A 13655-nucleotide genomic window follows, 5' to 3' on the forward strand; every position below is an offset into this window, starting at 1 on the left:
GCATCATATGATATAAGTGAAACTGCTCTTCAGACAACGGCTCCTTGCCTCAGCTGTGCATGTCTGCACATGTTGTTACTGGTGCAAGTCCTGTTAAATTAAATTGATTGACCTGAACAGAGAAGGGGGGAGAAATATTGAGTTTAAAGGTATATTCCAGATTTGTTAAAGTTTCCCATTCTAGTTGGTAGCAAAATCATTTTACAGAGCTGGACTTAAACCAACTGCCAGCATATAAACACCTTATTGTCTGGAGAAAGTTTGGATGTACTCTGAATTTGGAGACCAGGGGCTGTCTCTGGTTTTTTCCTAATCCCAGTGATATTACTTAGCCCTGGAGCTGTTGCCATTGTTTCTATTCTGAGTCTATTTTAACTGCCCTCTTCGCATTTCCCAGCCACCACCGTTTCGCCACACCCATGCTGGCTGTGCACTTGATAATGTGAAAAATAAGTGTAGTATATTGACACAGTCCAAATATTTGACTATACTGTTTCATGGTAGGACATAATAGGATATTTCTGTATTTGTACAATCGTTACACTAGAGCTAAGGTGCCCTAATGAGCTTTGCAAAAGGGAACTGATTGGCAGATCACTGCAACAGACTGGCAAGTTGTCTCTTCCAAGCAATCCACAGATTTAATGAAGACTTTATTACCTACCCTTATTGGAGCTGTCTGAAATTAACCCTAATATGTTAACAGTCTTTTCCACTATGATCATGCAAAGTTGTGGTCAGAAATTATGTTGCATGATTCATTCACTTTGGTAGGTAAACTGGCCAAGGAATCAAGCTTTGGTCAGATTTGTTTCTTGACACACAACTGATTTTCCAAAAGGGTTAACGTTTCCCTTTCTTCTCTCTCCAGGCACACTTTCTCCATTGTTTTCAGTCCTCCTTTGGATAGCAGTGGCAATCTGTACAGCTATGTTGTTTTTCTTCTCCAAGCCTGTTGGTATCCGACCCTTTTTAGTGTCTGTAATTCTCAGGTCTATATACACAATAGGACTTGGGCCTACGTTAATACTTCTCGGTGCTGCTAATGTAAGTACTTTAAAAGTATCATAATTTTCCATTTCCATAGAAGCAGGAATATTAAGGACCACACTTTAAAAAAGCAAAGTCTGAGATCTGTGTACTGTTTCACATCTGCTTTTGCGCACACATTTAGCACAACTGGGTTCATAATAGTTCTAATAAGTATCTGTTTAAATTTCTGTTGAATCACAGCAGCTTTATGGTACATCAGAGCTGGGATGGGATTGGGTAACTGCAACTAGTCCCCTAGCAGTCTCACCTGCCTTTCCCCCCAGCCTGCCCGCCCACCCTAACATACCTGACCAAGCTCAAGTGCAGTGAAGAATCTGGCCCTGTAGCTCTAATATTATAGTTCAGAAGTTTGATTGAATAATTTTTTAAAGAGTATTGTAACTAAAAATCGAGTTGCAAAAAAAAGACAGTCCCACAGCCATCAAATGTGGATTACAGTCCTGTTGTTCATTTCATGGTGGCATATCTACATACTGCAGCACTGGTTCAGTTCCAAATTCTTTGAAAAGATTTCCTTCTCTAATTGTTTTTTAATGTTTTATGGCATGAAAGAAGCCCTAGCAACCTACTAATGATGTGGAAATATATCACATAATAACTAAGTACATTTTGCCATGACCCCAGGGAACTGATCATTGTATAGATATACTTCATATATATACTGTTGCATCAGACAGGTATTGAAAGTACAAAGACCAAAAATGGCAAGTTGTTAGAGGCATACAGCTAAGAGGAATGATGAGCTTCTTAAGCTGAGCCAGGGGACTAAAAGAAAAGGGCAGGAATGCTATTAAAAATTCAGTATTGTACTGGAAACAAAACATTTCACAAATCCTGATTCTGTTTAAGTTTCAAGGGACAATATCAAGATGCATACAGTGGTTGTCTTTAAAAACTTTACTATTTGGCCTTTTCAAGTAGATAATGTTATTGTGGTATTTGCATTAAACCCTAACTTCCCTGTAATTAGTAAAAGGAATGCCTAAGAAATTGAGCAAATACTGACATGACATTTAACTACAAAGATAACCGAAAAGTTTTAAAAGGAATATCACCATATACAGAGACACCAACTTTCTAATTCCTGGGGGGTGCTCAACCCCACCACAGTGCCCCAGGCCTCACCCCCACTCAACTCCTTCCCCCAAGGTCCTGCCCCTGCCCCTCCTGTTCCCGCTCTGCCTCATGCTGCCCCCACTCCTCTCCCTCCCCCTCAGCACCTCCGCAGGTGGGGGAGGGAGGAACTGATTGGCAGGACCCACCGGTAGGTGCTGAGCACTCATAAAATTGGCTGTATACTCTAAAACAAATTTTGGAGGGGAAAGAACAGAACCAAGAATTCCATAGTAAACAGCAGACCAGTTATGCTTCCTTAAATCTGGAACAACTCCCTTGACTTTAATGGAGTTATTCCTGATATACGCTTTATAACTGAGATCCAGTTCTGGCCCATGCTGTCTAAAACTATTGGCATTGTATGCCCTGCTAAGATGCAGTATTTTTAATTTGAATATATGCTACAGGGACCTGATCTTGCACCCATTTAAATCAATGGGAGATTTGCTATTTACTTTAATGGGACAGGACCAGGCTTGAGGCTACCAAAATAGTTACTTAATCTATATCAAAAGTAATTTCCATTCCATGGCTTTGTTTTCTTGCCTAATGTGCAGGCATATGTATGCTACACATGACTGATACAGCAATATATATATATAATGTGAATGACAGTTCACCTGCTTTTGCACCTAAAGAGGGTTACCTCTGATTTTGCAGCACCCCTTAAATATTCTATGTATTAAATATAGAGGACAGCTTTAGTAACACTATTTAGGTGCCTAGTGTCACGGAGTCCCGAGGCGATGCTCTGGAACTGCTCCCTGCAAAGCCAGTCAGGACTCTGGTGAAGTCTCTCTGTGAGCAGACTCTCTCCAGGGCAAGAAGCTCACACAGCTTCCACCTTCCTGGGTCTGACCTTTGGAGCATTCAGCATCCTGTGCCCCTCCGTGCGCTTCCCACAGCGAGTCTGGCCAGGTGGGGTCCTGGGGAATCCAGAGGGTCCTGCACCCCAACTTCGCAGTCAGACATGATTGTTAGCCAGCCAGTAAAACAGAGGTTTATTAGATGACAGGAACACAGTCTAAAACAGAGCTTGTAGGTACAGAGAACAGGACTCCTCCGCCGGGTCCATTTTGGGGGGCAGTCAGCCAGACGATCAAGTCTGCACTGCACTTCACTCCACGTCCCCAGCCAGCCCCAAACTGACTCACCTTCCAGACCTTCTCCTCTGGGCTTTGTCCCTTTCCCGGGCCAGGAGGTCACCTGATCCCTTTGTTTTCCAAGATCTGCAGCTGGCATATTTTGTAGAGGAGGGGCCCAGGTTATTAGTTGCCAGGAGACAGAGTGTCGGCCATTTTTTGTCCAGACAGCATAACATTGGCCTTCTAGGGCTCTGCAACAATCACACCCCCTTCTCCCACCACCTAGATACTTAAGAACTGCATAGGGGAAACTGAGGCACCCACACAGTATTCAGAGAAAACGTTAAGAACAGTCCCACTTCGTCTCACCCAGTCAATGTGAAAAAATTCCTAATGGTGGCTGCTGCAGAGAAATGTTGTTCAGTGTATTGTGTGTGCCTTATATGACATTAAATAATGTCCATGTGCATATTTAGAATGAAGTAGAAGGGCAAGACAAGAGCTTTTGTGCAAAATGGCTCTGCAAACTGCTAGTGAAGTCTGGCCATCTGCACCTGTCGTTTCTTGTCTTACGCTTCGACTGTGAGCTCTTTGGGAGTAGGGAATGTCCTTTTAATCTCTTTATACAGCACCTGGCATCCTGGTCCATGACTGGGGCTCTGAGGCGCTATCACAATATGAACCGATGATGCTGATATTGTTCTGATGTAGTAAACTTGGCCTTGTAATCTCCCCACAGCTTTGTAACAAAATAGTATTTCTAGTGAGCTTTGTTGGAAACCGTGGTACATTCACTCGAGGTTACAGAGCCGTCGTTATGGACATGGCCTTTCTCTACCACGTAGCGTACGTCCTGGTCTGCATGCTGGGCCTCTGTGTGCATGAATTCTTCTATAGTTTCCTGGTGAGTATGTGCCATCGGGGAGCGGGAGACCTTGCAAAAATAGAAAATACCATTCCCCGTGCAGCTGTCTTTGATTTCTTCCTGACAATCATGCCAAATCATGGATATTTTTAGCATACCGTTATGTGGCTGCCCGTTAGAAGCTACTGTTTTCGTTAGGACTTATTGTCTATGTTACAGAGGTCTACACATTTCATTCCAGAAAATCATCTAACAGCCTTTTCTTTGTCCCCATCCCTCCCCAACTCTGTTTGTATGCTGTATCCTTTCCGCTACCCTCTGTTTGTCTTGTCTAGTTACACTGTAAGCTCTTCAGGACAGGAACTGTCTACTACTCTTTATTTGTACAGTGCCTAGCACAATGGGCTGTCCTTCTCAGTTTGTCCTTAGTCAGTAGGGAATAAATGTAATTAATTATTTTAATAAATTGATGGGACTGTTTTGCAGTTGGTGAGAGAGTGGATGCTTCTGACATGTAGCCTGAAGATATTTTAAATACATTTCCTTCATTTTCTTCAATTCGACTAATACTGGTGGAATTCCTTTCATAATACAATACAGGTGTACTGAAAGTAATTCCATACAAAATATGATCTTGAAACTCAACTCTTTAAGCCAAAGAGCATTCATAAAAGCCCTTTTTGATGCTCTTTTAAGTAGTTTTTAATCACTTCCATTTTATTCTGTGGCGTGTAAACCTTTTGGACAGATTTAATAAACCCTGGTACAGTTCAGTGGCTTTCACCTTTCATTATATACTCAGTTTTATATTTTTCTCAGTTTCCTGACTAATTGAGTCTATGTCCAGTATTTATAGGGTTTCATATAGATTCTGCTTTCAACGCTAAAGGGCTTCAGTCCTTGCTCTACTAAAAACCCAATTGAAATCAGATTTTCAAAATCTAGTTCTGTGCTTACATATATCCGTCCTATCATCACTAAAGTTAACAGGAGTTGTGCTAATATGTGAGGACATAAGTAGGCTCAGTGGTGTACATTTTCAAGATGTGGTACAGACTCTCCAGATGAAATCTTGGCCCCAGTAAGTCAATTGCAAAACATCTATGGACTTCATTAGGGCCAGGATTTTAGCTGCTTTAAAATTAATGTGACTCTTGTTCCTGAAACAGTATATAAGGCCTGGCTTTAAAAATATATTCCTGAAGAGTCTATTATTTGTTATATAGGGTGGGATTTTTAAAAGTACCCAAGTGACTAAAGAGTATATGTCCCATTGAAAGTCCCCACCCGTCCCAGCTGTAACTCATTCATGCTGGTGAGTACTCACATTCTCAGTGTAAGAGACCATTAAACACGGTGTAACTGAGAGAGATTCACCAGACCAGCAGTTACTTTTAATATTGGAGAATTTTTTTTTAACCAAAAGAAGTATGAAATGTAAACTTTGCATTTGTGGGGCATAAAACGGGCAGTAAAGTTATTTGTGAAGATCTGACTTACAGGGTCTTTATTTGGTATACATTCAACTGTGATCAAACTTTTAGGTAACACCAAGATTATATAACCATAGCAAACACCCCAGATGATACAACCATGTTCCAAGTGTCCTGTATTGATTCAGAGGGGCGTTACAAGACATGAAAGGCGGTTCTGTTCCAATAGTGTAAAATCCTGCATCCAGGGAGAATAAACAAACAGCAAGGAGACAAAATGGAGACTGTAACTGACCACCTATACACAAGGCGTTAAAGAGAATTTATTTTAATTTTGCCTTTGTAATATTGTCCTAAAGTCACTATGTTATAATATGGATTACAGCAGCTGCTACCGAGGTAATATGGAATCAGGAGCAGTCTATCAGGAGAGGAGGTTGTCCAGGGAAGGATCTCAGTCCTAAGATATAGACCTCACTGTGAAAAAGTTTAAGAAATACTGATATGACTAAGTTTTTACTGGTTTTGAATGACAAATATCCATGATTCAGTCATGGTATAATTGTAAATATTCCCTAGTTACTTACACATATATTCACTTGGTAGTGGAAATACTCAAAATTTATTTTTGTTCCTAATTTTAAGCTTCGTATATTATGGCATGAATGGTAATTTTTTTCATTTTTTTCCTCTATTATTAATCCTCTCATGGGTGCGGATTTTAGATCTCATGAATTCTGACTAATGCCTTCTGATGTGGACGATTCTGATAAATCATTCTGTGTCATCTCATAGCTGTAATCTGTGTATTTTGGAGTTGAAATACATATATTGAAGATAAGACCCAAAGAATTATAGAACACCAATACAAACCAGAATTATAAAAGAAAAAAGTTATAGTTTCTTTAAATGAATTCATCATCATTAATTGTTATGTTTAGGAACTTGACATTGAATTTTTTTTATCTTTATGTATATTCCCCTCAAAGTTAAATCCTAGCAACACAGGTTATGCTACACAAATAATACAAATTTTACATTTTCATAAAGTACAGCCTGCTGCCATATGTGTAACTTTAAATACCAAAGTAGCCCCATCAGCTCAATGGACTTTAGGTTATTCACGTGCATGTTTGCAGAATCAGGGACTTAACTGTATTTATACAGTAGATGGGCCCAAAATGCAAAATTTTAAATCTAGATCTGGACTCTTCTGCATACTGTGGGGACATTGGGATCTGGGATTTTGGTTTAGCCCATTATACATATAGGGGAAAATTAATAAGTTTGGATCCTGTTTCTGAATGTTATCGAAGTCTGGATCAGCCCATATCTGATGTATAGTATTCCTCTTAAGTTGGCTGTACAGTAATGTGTGTTAATAAAGTTTATCATATGCCAAATTCTGGCTTTTGCCCACAGATATCAGTGGGAATTGTATGTGCCTGTATCTGATGTCAGGATTTGGCCTAGTGTGTTTCCTGAGTTGAGGGGGTGTTCCCAACTAGCATCTGCATATTGTCGTCTTTATTCAGATTTTCCTGTATTGTATTTTTTCTAGCTGTTTGATTTGGTGTACAGAGAGGAGACTTTGCTCAATGTCATAAAAAGTGTTACCCGAAATGGCCGCTCCATTATCCTTACTGCAGTGCTAGCTCTCATCCTGGTCTACCTCTTCTCCATTGTTGGGTTCCTGTTCTTGAAGGATGACTTCATCATGGAAGTGGACCGATTGAAAAACAGAACACCTATTGCAGGTATTGCTTTTACCTCAAATTATCATCATCCTGCTGAAATTTAGCATTTCTATGAGGATAATTCTGCTCCCTTTAAAGTCAGTCTGAGGGTTTTTCCATTGACTCCAACGGGAACAGAATCAGTGCCATAGGACTCGTTAATAGATTAACTCTAGTAGGTAAAATTATTCTCCATAGGTTTGTTTTGGACCTAGGCTCATCTTTTGAAATATCACTAAAATATCACAAGTTAATTCATTTACTTTTTTCCCATTCCAATTCACGTTGGAATTTTAAAGAAACACTACACACTTCACTATTGTTCAAGAAGAGTAAGTTTTATAGCTAGTTAAATATAGCTTTTTAATGCATCTTGTACACAGAATGTATTGTTTTATGCGTGTTGCCCTATGTATATGTCTACTAAATCTGTTAAAATCATATGACTGATTTTTTTTATTTTTTTTAAATCTAAGTGGCAATTTATTGTTAAATCTACACCTCATGTATGGAACTTTCATAGAACTTCTGTTAAGTACACTGCAAGTTCTATACACAGACTTGAAGGGTAAAATCCTGGCCCTACTAAAATCATGGAGTCAAAATTTTACCCTTAGACCAAACAATATGGGCTTGCGATTAATTCCTTTAGGGGCTGATCCTTGAATGCGCTGAGCACCTGATACCTAACAAAAGGCACTTGGCACCTAGCAGTATCTAGTCAATACTGCACATACTCTGTACACTATCCAAACATTCATAACTTTGTTGTTTCAAAACTAAATGTATTCAAATAAGGCAAAGCTCATTCAGGATACTGGGCATACCAAGGGAGAAGTATTGATTAAAGCCATTTTGGAGCTATCGGACATTTCTTAACTACACCTTGTTTTCCATATTTGGATCACTTGAAAAGGTTGAGTTGGTTTGTATGCAATTTAAAAAACCAACAAGTTCCAGGCCGAGATCAAGAACTTGAAATTTAATTTCAGAAAATTCCTGTGACCGCTGTTGAAGACAAGATACCTGACTATATGAGCCACTGGTTTGATCCAGGGTAGCAATCTCTGTTTTTGTGTTCCCCTTGTTGGGTTCTCTGGAGATTTTGTGTGGCTTGTTGTGTTCTTGCTAGCATTCATACATGAGAATCTAGTCAAGAAAATATATGGATGGTATTAGAAGATCTCAGGTTAGCAGATTATTGTATTCATTTAAAATGTTAGCTTAACGCTCCTCAGATGGGAAAAAGTCAGAATGAATCCATTTTCACTGCTTAAACAGCCTACTATACTTTGGACTATTATTTGGAATGAATGAGTTTTTGCCATCATTTTTGCTCCTTAAACTTTTTGAAAAACTGATTAGAAATGCAGTAAATTGTCTGCAATGCACATGGTGAAATTGGTGTTTGATAAAATCAAGTTAATGTACACATTTACCCAGTTTGGGAATGTTAAATTAGTGTTTTACTCAAACCCATACATATTTACAAATGAGTACCAAACTGCGTTTTTATCCTTGAAAACTCCTGAATATTCTAGATTCATGAAGACTGACTATCAGCTCAGTGTCAGCCTTTGTGAATAATTTATCTAATGGTTTTTAAACGGACATTTTCATATCTGACCGTTGTTTGAATACATTTTGTTCCAATTAGAAGTAGCAGCATTTGATGTAGATTCATTAATTTACGGAAATGTAATGGTGGAATAGCTGTGATGTACTGTAACTGTAATATAGTGTGTAATTCTTCCTTGAGATAGTTTTGAGCTGTTCATGCTGAATGCTTGCTTTCTGCAGTGACCTAATTTGTTCTTCTTGATTTTTTTTTAATAAATCAAGAATTCATTTCAAGAGATTTGTGGTTTTAAACTTTGTGTCAATGCGTTTGGTATGTCTAATAGATGTACTTTACAGCATATGCCTCTTGGTCAATATCCTGCTTTTCATTTTGTCAGGTATTGGTGAAGTTCCTACCACAACTCTAACATCCATGATGGAAACATGTGCAAAAGAAAATTGCTCTACTGCCCTACCTATTACCAACCCAGGTTAGTACAAAAGCGCCCCCCAATTCGTGATAAATTTAAAGTAGAAGTGTTTGTAACTTACAACTACACAGGAGAGGTTTTTCTTGTCAGGAAAATTGACTATCATTATTCCAAGTCAGAAGTGGCCACATTTTTCTACACTGAGAGCTGTGCGGGCAACTTGCCTAGCGTGCGAGTGCTTCCCACACCTAATTTCCAAATACACGGACATTTGTTACCAAAATCAAATTTTGAATCTTAATACTGACGTTTACAAATATCTTCCTTCTAGCTGAGTTCATGGATCACAAAAGCCAGCAGCTGATCAGCTTTATCCTTACCTTTAGTGAGAAAGCAGCTGTTAGCTCCATTTTAGGATCTCATAAGTTGGTCTTAGGAAGGCAGCATATGCCACTGAATGTCTGAATACACTTTGTCTGCAGTCCTCATCTCAGATGCAATTCAGCTTGAAAAGCTAAGTTAAAGGGACATTGTCAGCATGAAATCTAGTCAATTTAAAAAAAAAAACCACTTTAAAAGTAGTTTCACATACTATAGCCCTCCACTACTAATGTGCATTAAGTGACTTTAAGTATGTTTTTATCTCTCCTGTTGCTGAGAGATAAAAACAACTGAGGAAACTAACTATAGAGGGGAAATAGCGAACTAGTTTGCTTATGAGAATGTCACGTGAGATTGTGACCAAAGCCTTACTAAAAATCAAGATATATTAAGTATACTGCTTCCCCCCATTCATAAGGCCAGTAACTATGTCAAAGGAGGATGTGAAGTTGACTATAACTAGGTGCTTACAAATTATTTAATTTGTTCCAATATCTTTCCAGGTATCAAAGTTAGGCTGGTAGGTCTATTATTCCCCAGGTCCTCCTTCTTCCTCCTTTTTAAAGATACTATGGTGCTTTTTAAAGGTACTAAGTTTGTCCTTCTCCAGTTCTTGGGGACTCACCCCAGGGCCCATATGTTCCTGAAGATGATTGCTAATGGCTCCAAGATTGCGTCAGCTAATTCCTTAAACACCCATGATGAATTTCAGCAGGCCCTGCTCACTTGAGTAAATCTAACTTGACCCTGTTCTTCCCTATTCTGGCTTGCATTCATTCCTCCTTGCTGTTAATATTCATTGTGTTAAGCAATAGTCACCATTAACCTTTTTATTGAAGACTGAAGCAAAATAGGCATTAAACACCTCACCTTTCTTGATGTCCGTTATTAGTTCTCCTTCCCCATTAAGAAGTAGACCTGCACTTTCCTTTGTCTCTCTTGCTTCTACTGTATTATAGATCCTCTTTCTATTGCCTTATGTTCCTGGCTAGATGTGACGCATTTTGTGCCTTGGCCTTTGATTTTCTCCCTATCTGTTTGTGCTGTTCTTTTTTACTCAGCCTTAGCAACCTATCTATGTTTCCACTTTCTGTAGGATTCAATTTTAGTCTTAAGGTCATTAAAGAGCTTCTGATGGAGCCATATTGGTTGCTTACTGTTCTTCCTATCTTTCCTTCATATTGGGATAGCTTGCTGCTGTGCCTTTAATATTGGCCCTTTGAGAGTGGCAGCTCTCCTGAACTCCTTGTTCCCTTAGTTTTAATTCCCATAGGATCTTACCTACCACTTTTCTGATATTATACTATTATCACACTCTAGGAGGGAAGACTGACAAATATCTATACCGATAGTGTATTAGTGCCATAAGTCTTTGGGTTCAGGGACTTACCATCCATTGCTTTGCCTTTCATTCTGCTAACCTTTATTTAAATCAATATTGATGTAGGGCATTATCCATAATGTGAATTTTTGGTTTACTGAACAAAGGGTTTTCAGTCAATCAAAGAGATCTCAGAGCCCAAAGTGTGGCGCCTTCACAGTAATTTCTTACGTATACCATTTCAGTTAACCAGGAAAGCGGAAAATTGACATTTATTAAATTGTGTTATTTCTGAAAGCCCCACACTAAAAATCAGCACATGGGAGAAACGCTGATCTTATACAAGGCAGGCACACAGCATGAGCAGGCAGGGCCGGTGGAAGGATGTTCTGCACCCTAGGCGAAATTTCCACCTTGTGCCCTCCCCCCCGTACCCCCACCCTGAGGCCCCCCCCCCCCACGGCAGCTCCCCCCTCTGTCCTGAGGCACCCCCCTTGCGGCAACTCCCCACCCTCCACTCTTGAGGCACCCCTCCCCCTGCCCCAGCTCATCCCTGCTCCATGTACGAGCACCCCAAGCATGTCGTGGCCGCTTCACTTCTCCTGCCTCCCAGGCTTGCGGCACCTAAGCTGATTGGCGCTGCAAGCCTGGGAGGCAGGAGAAGTGAAGCAGCCACGGCGTGCTTGGGGAGGAGGTGGGGCAGGGGTGAGCTGGGGCAGGGAGTTCCCCTGCGTGCTGCCCCCCCCTTACTTGCTGCAGGCGGCCCTCCCCGTGCTCCCTTGCCCCAACTCCCTCTGTCTAAATGCCGGCGGCGACCGGGGCGGCTGAAGATCTGGCCGCCACGGTCGCTGCTGAAGAAAATGGCGCCCTCCAAATGCCAGCGCCCTATGGTTGCACCAGCCCTGTGAGCAAGTGCATCCCAAAGAAAGAGGGAAGATTAGAGGCAGGAGAAAGGCCAGCCATGATTCTACTCCATCTGCGCCAGTCACCACAGCACACTGTCCTCTTTTAAACCTGATCGTGCTGCCAGTGCAGCATAGGAGTCTCGGGAAGATTCTGGCTGTCAGTCAGGATTCCTATGACAATGCAATCCCCCCCCTCCCCGCCCCGCTGTGCACACTCATGCATAAGGCTCAACCTACTTCTTTGTGGCTTGGCCACAATGACTCGACAATTCTGTGGCATACATAGGAATAGAACCCAGATTTCCAGGCCTATATTGCCCAATCCATGCTTTGAGGTCAGTGGATGTCCTTCATTTACTCAGTGGGCATGCTCTTAGTTCTTTGCCCTAATCCCGATCACTGCTAGAATGAGTCACACATAAGCCAGCCACTGTTTAATAGCTGGAAATGATAGCATGACTTGGTTTATACGAGCATATGTAGGGATATGATTTCACAAGAGACAAACTTTTGAATGTACGTCTAATTTCCATACATCACTTCTCTCTCTGTCAGCTATGCACTTAGGGGTCCACTGAAGCCAGTGGGAGTACTCGCATGAGTAAAGAGTATTCTCATGAATAAAGCTTGCAGACTTGGGCTATTAGCGGAGTTATCTGTGGGAGAACAAATAAGGATTCTCACCACCTCTCTGTCAGGTTAAGTGTATTGCTGTCAAAAAAGCTATAATGTTGTGGCTTTAAAATTGATAGGGATGATAAATAATTACAGATGTAGAATGATGAAAGGCAAATTACTGTAGCAGCCACTTTTTCTAATAAACAGAGTGTCTGTTGCTGTATTGGAAGTGATCAGTTGATGCTTTGGTTTACAAGCCTTTCTTTGTTGTGGCTGTAGGTGAGGAAGAAAAGGAGAATGGAATTGAGAGGACCTGTGACACTCTGCTAATGTGCATCGTTACAGTATTAAACCAAGGCCTGAGAAATGGCGGTGGTGTGGGGGATGTGCTAAGAAAGCCTTCCAAAGATGTAAGCATTTGTCTAACAGAATGCAAGTATATTTTCTCATGCGCCTCGTGAGCTCTGGAATCAACTTTTACAGGATATAGGAAATATTTTTATCTAGTCGACTCGAATGTCACTCAGATGACTTATCAAATGTAATTTTAACATACCAGATGGAATGCTCAATGAGGAGAGCAAAAGCTCAGTGCAGTGATTTTACATGAAGAAAGGAACTCCAGGTGCTAGTTACCTTTCTGGAAGCATATTATAACCTTCCAAGCAGTGCTAAGAAGTGTTGCCAGATTGGATCAGTTTCCCATTACAGTAGGAATCAAATGCAAACCTTTTGAATGGGGTTGATTGGTGCATATATGTCAAGACTCTTGGGTATAGTGTATCAGGTTTATGGTTAACTGAGATTTAGTCTAGCATCTGCATTGGAATAGATCCTATTTACTCATATCAAGCAACATACTCTGCTAACAAAGGCAAAAAAGATTTTCAAATACACCAATAAACTTCCAAAAGTTAAAAAAGCAAAGGGGACTTGCTTTTGTTTTAATGCAATACATTTAAAATAAAATTAATAGCTTCAACAAAATGACATTTTAGTTCAGAATGCACAGTATGTGCAAGGACACCATAGCAGCCCTGTGGCTGGTGCGCCGTACTGCAGAGCTCAGGTCTAAGTTCACAAGTATGTCCTCTTGCTAACCAAACAGCGAGGGATGACAAGCGCTACAGCGATAGAGCACTTCAGCTCTG

The 13655-nt window shown here is 40.5% G+C and overlaps 1 protein-coding gene across 1 annotated transcript in view; it reads left to right on the forward strand.

Annotated features, from left to right (window-relative positions):
- ITPR2 (inositol 1,4,5-trisphosphate receptor type 2) overlaps positions 1 to 13655 on the forward strand; it is a 374378-nt gene that overhangs the window by 320237 nt on the left and 40486 nt on the right. The window contains exons 49-53 of the mRNA XM_030540942.1: positions 872 to 1047; positions 3994 to 4158; positions 7114 to 7309; positions 9247 to 9339; positions 12784 to 12914. Of these exons, the coding sequence (XP_030396802.1) occupies positions 872 to 1047; positions 3994 to 4158; positions 7114 to 7309; positions 9247 to 9339; positions 12784 to 12914 (761 nt within the window). The remainder of the gene's footprint in view (positions 1 to 871; positions 1048 to 3993; positions 4159 to 7113; positions 7310 to 9246; positions 9340 to 12783; positions 12915 to 13655) is intronic.

This window comes from Gopherus evgoodei, chromosome 1 (genome assembly GCF_007399415.2).
Source record: "Gopherus evgoodei ecotype Sinaloan lineage chromosome 1, rGopEvg1_v1.p, whole genome shotgun sequence".
NCBI lineage: Eukaryota > Metazoa > Chordata > Testudines > Testudinidae > Gopherus > Gopherus evgoodei.